This window comes from Apaloderma vittatum, unplaced genomic scaffold (assembly GCF_000703405.1).
Source record: "Apaloderma vittatum isolate BGI_N311 unplaced genomic scaffold, ASM70340v1 scaffold1256, whole genome shotgun sequence".
Lineage (NCBI taxonomy): Eukaryota > Metazoa > Chordata > Aves > Trogoniformes > Trogonidae > Apaloderma > Apaloderma vittatum.
In genome coordinates this window covers 230021-237102 of record NW_009723252.1, presented here as the reverse complement: position 1 = coordinate 237102, position 7082 = coordinate 230021, and the positions used below count along the sequence as shown (strand labels likewise).

The 7082-nt window shown below is 35.8% G+C and overlaps 1 protein-coding gene across 1 annotated transcript in view; it reads left to right on the top strand.

The window, feature by feature from the left end:
- LOC104275929 (cadherin-19-like) overlaps nt 1–5345 on the top strand; it is a gene marked incomplete at its 5' end in the record, with an annotated part of 23332 nt that extends 17987 nt beyond the window's left edge. Inside the window, 2 exons of the mRNA XM_009872031.1 lie at nt 445–696; nt 4748–5345. Of these exons, the coding sequence (XP_009870333.1) occupies nt 445–696; nt 4748–5238 (743 nt within the window). The remainder of the gene's footprint in view (nt 1–444; nt 697–4747) is intronic.
- Between the last annotated feature and the right edge of the window lie 1737 nt (nt 5346–7082).

Sequence of the window (7082 nt, the reverse complement as noted above, 5' to 3'; positions counted from 1 at the left end):
TCCCTTGCCATGTGCTTTCTCTGTGTGCTGCTAGACACATTTCTGAAGCCTTTTGATTGGTAAACTGTCCATATTTCATCTGCGAACTGCTGTACTGGTAACAGCTGGTTACATGGAACGGTTTTAAGAATCAATTAGTTAATCTAAGCAGATGTCAAGTACTGAACATGGTGGCATCTTTTTTAGTTCTGAATGCTAAAAACAGAGCTCCTATGTCAAATTTTATTATTGTCCCTGGAATACATGTCAAAAATAGATGCAATTATTCACAACCGACACAGAAAACCCACCACATGTCAGTGCTGGGTTTTACTTTTTAAACTTTCTTAGTATGTATCTTTTTAACAGTAGCTTTGTTTTTAAATACATCAGATTCCACTGCAGTTTTATTGTTGCTTTTAAAAAGTGATAAATGAGTATCATCTATAATAATTTATTTTCTAGATAACACAGCTGGAATTTTCATAGCAAAAAGTGGCTTCAGGAGGCAAGAGCAGTTTTATTTCTACTTGCCAATCTTAATTCTGGATAACGGAACCCCACCACTGACAAGCACAAATACCCTCACTATCACAGTCTGCGACTGTGACACAGAGGTTAACATCCTTTACTGTCGATATGGAGCTTTCATGTACGCCATGGGTCTCAGCACAGAAGCTTTAGTTGCTGTTTTGGCTTGCGTACTAGTACTCCTAGGTAAGTATCCTTTGTTTCCTTTTACAGTAGGCTTGATTAACTTACAAAGATATTATCTTGACTGGAAGCCTGGAAATAATGTGTTATTAAGAAAAAGATGGAATAAGGAGATTTTTTTCATTTATTTTTCATTTTCCTAACTGTAATTCCCTCCCCACGCACAGTTTTCAGTAAACTTTGAATTTTAACACAATGTCCTAAAAGTTGGCTTCAGATGAGTCACAGTACTACTTGTCTGTATTGGTCCAAAGTCCGTATTTACCCCAGATAAAGCCAAAGACAGCACTACACAAATAAGTTGACTAATATAAGAGTATATTAAAAGGAACAGTACCCTATTCATTCCTCTTTAGGTATGTCAAGTACAGAGCTAAAATCAATACAAAATAATAAAAGAAGAAGAGAATTTGACACTCTCAGAAAGAAACTCCAGAAACAAATGGGAAGTTTCTCTGTCGATTAATAAGGCTGCATCTCCAGAGAGCCTTTTCTCCAAATGCTGGACATCTCCTTTTTCCCTTCCTGGGTCACCATATTAACCTCCATTACAGTCGAGAACTCGTGAATGTGAAAGATGGTTTTGAGAGAGTTTTAAATGTACTGGAGTTGTGCTCGAACCGTTGTACAGGGTCATGCACAGGTGGCACATGACACTCAAAACCAGACCAACCACCCAAGGCTGGCTGTTCCTCCCTGCTCAGGTCTGTGGCTGCTGCAAGACCTACTGGAGTGGCAGCACTCAGGGAAACACACTCTGCGCCTGGCGAGGCATGCAACTATCACTACTAAAATGCATTTTTTTTTCTTCCATTAAATGATGTTCTTGCAGTGTTTGGTGAGTATTTTGATGAGACTTACATATGACAACAGCAGGCACACTTTATTGATCATTTCCAATGACTAAATATCCATCCTGAAACTTTGTACCTGTCTGAGTTAGCGAGGTTAAGGTATGGTAGTTTCTGAGGCTGGGAAAGAAAGAAAAGTGATAGAGACACAAAGATTTGTTTTCCAAGGCAAAATGACTGAGCTTAGAGTGTGGTCACTAATGGTGATCATGGCCCTCAAGACCAAATTCAAGCTGCTGCTAACAAAATGACAGGAAAAGACTTCCAAATCCTGTCTAAAAACATAATGTATCCATATTATGCCATATAGCAGTGTATTTCATAAAACATCATATCCAAAAATACCATAAAACTTATGAATTACGTCTATAAAACCATTTTTCCACTAATGAAACTAAAACAAAGCGACTCCAAAATAAGAAAATTAAGATAGAACCAGGATTTCACTAAGCAGAGTGATATCAAAACATCATTATAAATTGTGCAAACATAGCACAACAAATTCTACAAAATATTAAGGAAAAATATAATCATAATCAAACTAAGAAAACTACAGCAGAATATCTAGTTACACAGATATAATGTCTAGAGAATAAGAAGTAATAACAGAAATTACATTGCCTTAAGAAACAAAATTTTTTTTGTTGAAAATTATTCTCTCATTGTATTTGTTAATAAAAGCAAGCACAATGGTAATATTTTTAAACTCCCATACCACTGAATGAAAGAAATACAAAATTATTTTAAGGAAATCCATCCTTTTTTTTTTTTTTTTTATGTGAAGGATATCTAGGTAAAAAACATTCTTTTTTCTAACGTCATTATACAGTGTGACCTCTACCAGTCCATAAACAACAGCATACAACACCAAGCATATAATCATTAACCAGAAGAAAGATGAAACTTGGAAATGAAAGCATGCACTCTGATCTGTACTTTGCTCCAGTAGCAACAGAAGACAAGAAATAGAAGTCTAATAAAACTAATGGAATTATTTTGGCTTTATACTAAAAAGGGAAATTTAAAAAGTTAAAAATCACCCATAACCTTCATTCTGTCCACAACCTTATGGCTTATTTTCCTTATCATGTGGAATAGAAACTAACTCTAATTATTTGCTGTTGTACCTTTGGCCTCTTGATTGAATCTTCTGCTCTGAACTCATTGAAACGTCTCCTCAAATGGAACCCTATATTTTAGTCCCACAGTTAAATGAGCTGTCCAGAAGCAGCATGCATACCTGTCAACTATGAGTCAATATCTTTATATGGCTTTGGGATCTCAAAATTAGGCAACATGCAGGAAACTGCAGAACCAGAACGTAAAAGAATACATGTTTTTATTCATCCCTATGAACACATTGAATAGATGGATCAAGGATGAAAAGAGTGTAAGAGTTTCTCAAGATTATTATATCTAGGTGGGAGTACTCTTGGACAGACACTAGCTGTTTCTGATCCCGTAGCCAAGTCCAGGACTGCACTGTTTCCCCTATTTCCATCTCCTGCTTTCCAACAGAGAAAACAGGAACATATAACTGGATTTGTAGTTTCTAGACTTGCCTACACTCCCAGAGTCCCCTTATTTAAATCTGAACTTTCCTTGACTCAGGCATTTTGAGTTGTCTTTTTTGTTGCAAGATATCTGAACCTGGTCACTTTCTATTATGGTCTTAAGGTACTGAGGATCAGGCAAACTCTATCACTGCATTATGCAGGCCACCAATGGAATTATTTATCAAGGTCCACTCTCCAGATGAAATAAACTGTTGGTAACTACTGGGCCTATCACAAAAGTCAAAGCAGGGCAATAAATAAATATATTAATTAGGAAGAAGTAGAAACTAATCTACCACACTCTCTACAGACACACATATTTTAAATGCACTAAATCTTTAAATGTAATTTTGTGGTTATTTAAAATGAAATAGTAAAATGTTCTATACATAATATATTTACCACATATCTGAAATTTCAGAATTCTTTTTTTTTTTTCATTTTCCTGTATTATCATGAGTACCGTTAGAAGAGCTCACCATGCAAAGGGGTTGAGAGTTGAAACTGACTGGGGTTTGTAAATACATAATAATATTGTAGAAATGCTTGTTTCCAATGTTTTCAAGTTTGGTGTTGGCATCTCCCAATCAAATGAAATAATGTAGGGTAAATATATAGAAATAAAGAACTACTACAGGTCACTTGTATCCCTAACTGAGGTAAAATCCTATCATCGTTATATTTATATCGTGTTATGTACCAAGTAAAAAAATTACAGTCCACAAACTACTTACTTATTAAGTAGAATTACATTAAGTTTTAGTTAAAAAATGAATTAATTTCAGTGAAAGTCATAGACGATTTCAAAGGGATCATTCAACTAAAACCAAAATGAGATAGGATTAAAGATAATTTTTTAAAAAAGCTTTTATTTATGAGAGAAACAAACTACTCTAGTTCATGGACCTTGGTAGTAAGTACTGCTACAACATTAGACAAAATGTAGCGATAGTCTTCAAATTTCCAGGAGAGCATAACAGAAATAGTTGAACCACACCCTGTGTCATCTATGGAACTGAATGTTTCAACCAAATGAGTAGGATATCCTCCTCATTCCTTCATATTTCATCTGGTCTTCCTGGGGCTTTGATCGGATAAGAGATTAAGAACTTAAATTCTGAATGTGGATTTGATATATTATGTGATAAACCAAATCAGTTTCAAAAAGTATAACCTGTGTTTTCATCAGTTTCAAACTCTCACCTACCAAAAGAACTACACTGTTTCAATCACCTGTTTTAAGTCCCTTTGTAGCCACTTTTCCCACCACATACTATGGTCATGTCATAGTATCATAGAATGGCATAGGCTGGAAGGGACCTTAGAGATCATCTAATCCAACCTCCTTGTCATGGGCAGGGACACCTCTCAACTAGATCAGGCAACAGATGGCCCGTACGGGGTTCGAACCCGCGACCTCGGCGTTATTAGCACCACACTCTAACTGACTGAGCTAAGCAGAGCCCCTACCTCAAAACAATAAAATCCATAAAAATCACAGCTCTATAAATTTGATAAAATGTCTTCACTATGCAATACCATTGATATTGAGAAACATTACCCTTTTTATATCTTTTCAAACACATTCAAAATCTTTGTTTCTGTTTCCTTCCCCTCCTTGCTTTTCTTTTTTATTTTGTGTGTCAGTATTCTTTTTAGCAGTTGTAGCCATAAGGCAGCAGAGGAAGAAATCCCCCTTTTCAGAGAAAATGGAAGAATTCAGAGAGAACATTGTCAGGTATGACGATGAAGGTGGTGGTGAGCAGGACACAGAAGCCTTTGATATTTCAGCACTGAGGACCCGCACTGTCATGCGAACGCACAAACCGCGGAAGAAGGTCACCACAGAAATACACAGCCTCTACAGACAGTCTCTGCAGGTTGGTCCCGACAGCGCGATCTTCAGGCAATTCATTTCAGAAAAGCTTGAAGAAGCGAATACAGACCCTAGTGTTCCTCCATATGACTCCCTTCAGACCTATGCATTTGAGGGGACCGGCTCTTCGGCAGGATCGCTCAGCTCTCTAGGTTCTAATGTGTCAGATGCGGATCAGAGTTACGACTACCTTACAGACTGGGGACCTCCCTTTAAACACCTTGCAGGCATGTACGCTTCCCATAGAGGTGTGGGGGATTAGTTATATTTTGGTTTCTTGCTTTATTTTCCTAAATCTCAGCTACCAAAAGTAACTGTGGATTTTTAAAAAGGAGATTATCCCACATGTAGCTATGAAAAATAAAAGCCCAAGTTGTTGATTTGTTGTTTTTCCTGGAAAGTCTTGGATGTAGAGATCTTCTGGAAAATCATATCAGGTGTGTCATGAGGTGAGGAGATGGAGATTTCTGTTTGAAAAGTTCATGGCTATTTAGGTGCCTGAAAGCAAACTTTGCTACTTTGAATATCTAGGCCTCCTTCTGGCTACTGAAAACCTGGGTCTTGCAAATGGAAAAAGAGTAGAAGCCATAAATGGATATTGTAAATATTCTGTCATCCAAAAGCTTTAAACTGTTTCCAAAGTCAAGACAGTTTTGTTGTTGCAGTTAAATGTATTCATTAACCAAAGTTAAATACTCATATTTGTGTAATGCTTCACTATATAAATATGCTTGAGTGAAAAAATAGACCTTAGATATTCTAATACAATTATCAGGAGCTCTCAAAGAATCATCTATTTATTGTTCATACGATGATAAGACTAAATCAAATGCTTTTTCTTAGCAGTGTAAAAATATCAGCAAGTATTTGCTACCATCTTAGTCTTCAATGGAGCTATTGGAAAATGTGTAAACCAATACTCAATTTAGCAAATGAGATTGAAAAATTATATTAGTTGAAGTTAGAATCACTATTCAACATAAATACTGCAGTTGGGCTCATTATATATTACTGTACTTAGAACAAAATTCTATCAAAATAAAGGCATTTTTCCTTTTATTAAGATTTTAAAAGATGACCAGTTTACAAGCACAGATTTATTTTTTTATTATGTAATGTAAAATTATCTGCAGTATCCAGTTTTATTAGAACAATACTAAGAATCTTTAAAATGCTAAATGAATGATTATAAAACTATATGTATAACATTAGATAATAAGATAATAAATGTTTTAATGTTAATCCACTTCTGAAAATGATCCTGAATCATTCTGTGGAACTCAAGAAAGACTTCAAAATTAATTTCCTACTGTATATTTTCCAAACATACCATAGTGAATATAAAGCTGTCTCAGAACATTTCTTTACTCATTCCACCATCCAGCAGCAATTTTAGATCTGTGAGTCATCAGATATGTTCAAGATGATCTGCTTGAAAAATCAGCCTGCCTGGTTTTTATTCAATTCTGTTCCATCAGGTACTTATTTTATAGAAATTAGATCATATAATCAGCTGATACATTTCCACAGCTAAGAGCTGGCATTAGGATAAAGAAATTACACAACGTGGATTTTCTTTTTGCTTTTTTTAAAATGAGATTTTAGGTAAGCACTACTGAATTACAGAGAGCCAGTCAAAGCTTATGCAAGGAAACAACCAACCAAGCAAAAAAAACCCCACTACCCACACCCAAATAAAAAAAAAAAGGTGCAGAACAGACAAGCTCAGCAATATATGCTTCAATTGCTGTTCACTGAGGAAAACCAAGGCATGTAGGCTTAGTGGAAAGGTGCCAGTGCAGAGTTAAAATTCCTGTCAGCCAAAAATACAACATGTAGAGAAGTTTGAAAATCAGGAGAAATTTCCAGTGTGAGGTCTGGTAAGGGCAGAAATATTATTCATGGTATTCATAGCTGGAAAAATACAGGGTTGGGGGTATCATCCGACCAGGTGCAGATGAAGCAGCATCTGTTTTGTAAAGAAAAACTGATTTTCATCAGTCTCATGCTAGGATGCCGGTATGAATGAGCAGCTACAAAACAGCTTTAAAAGATGCACAAGTAAAAACATTGTATTAATGACTCTAACATTTGTGTTCAATGGCT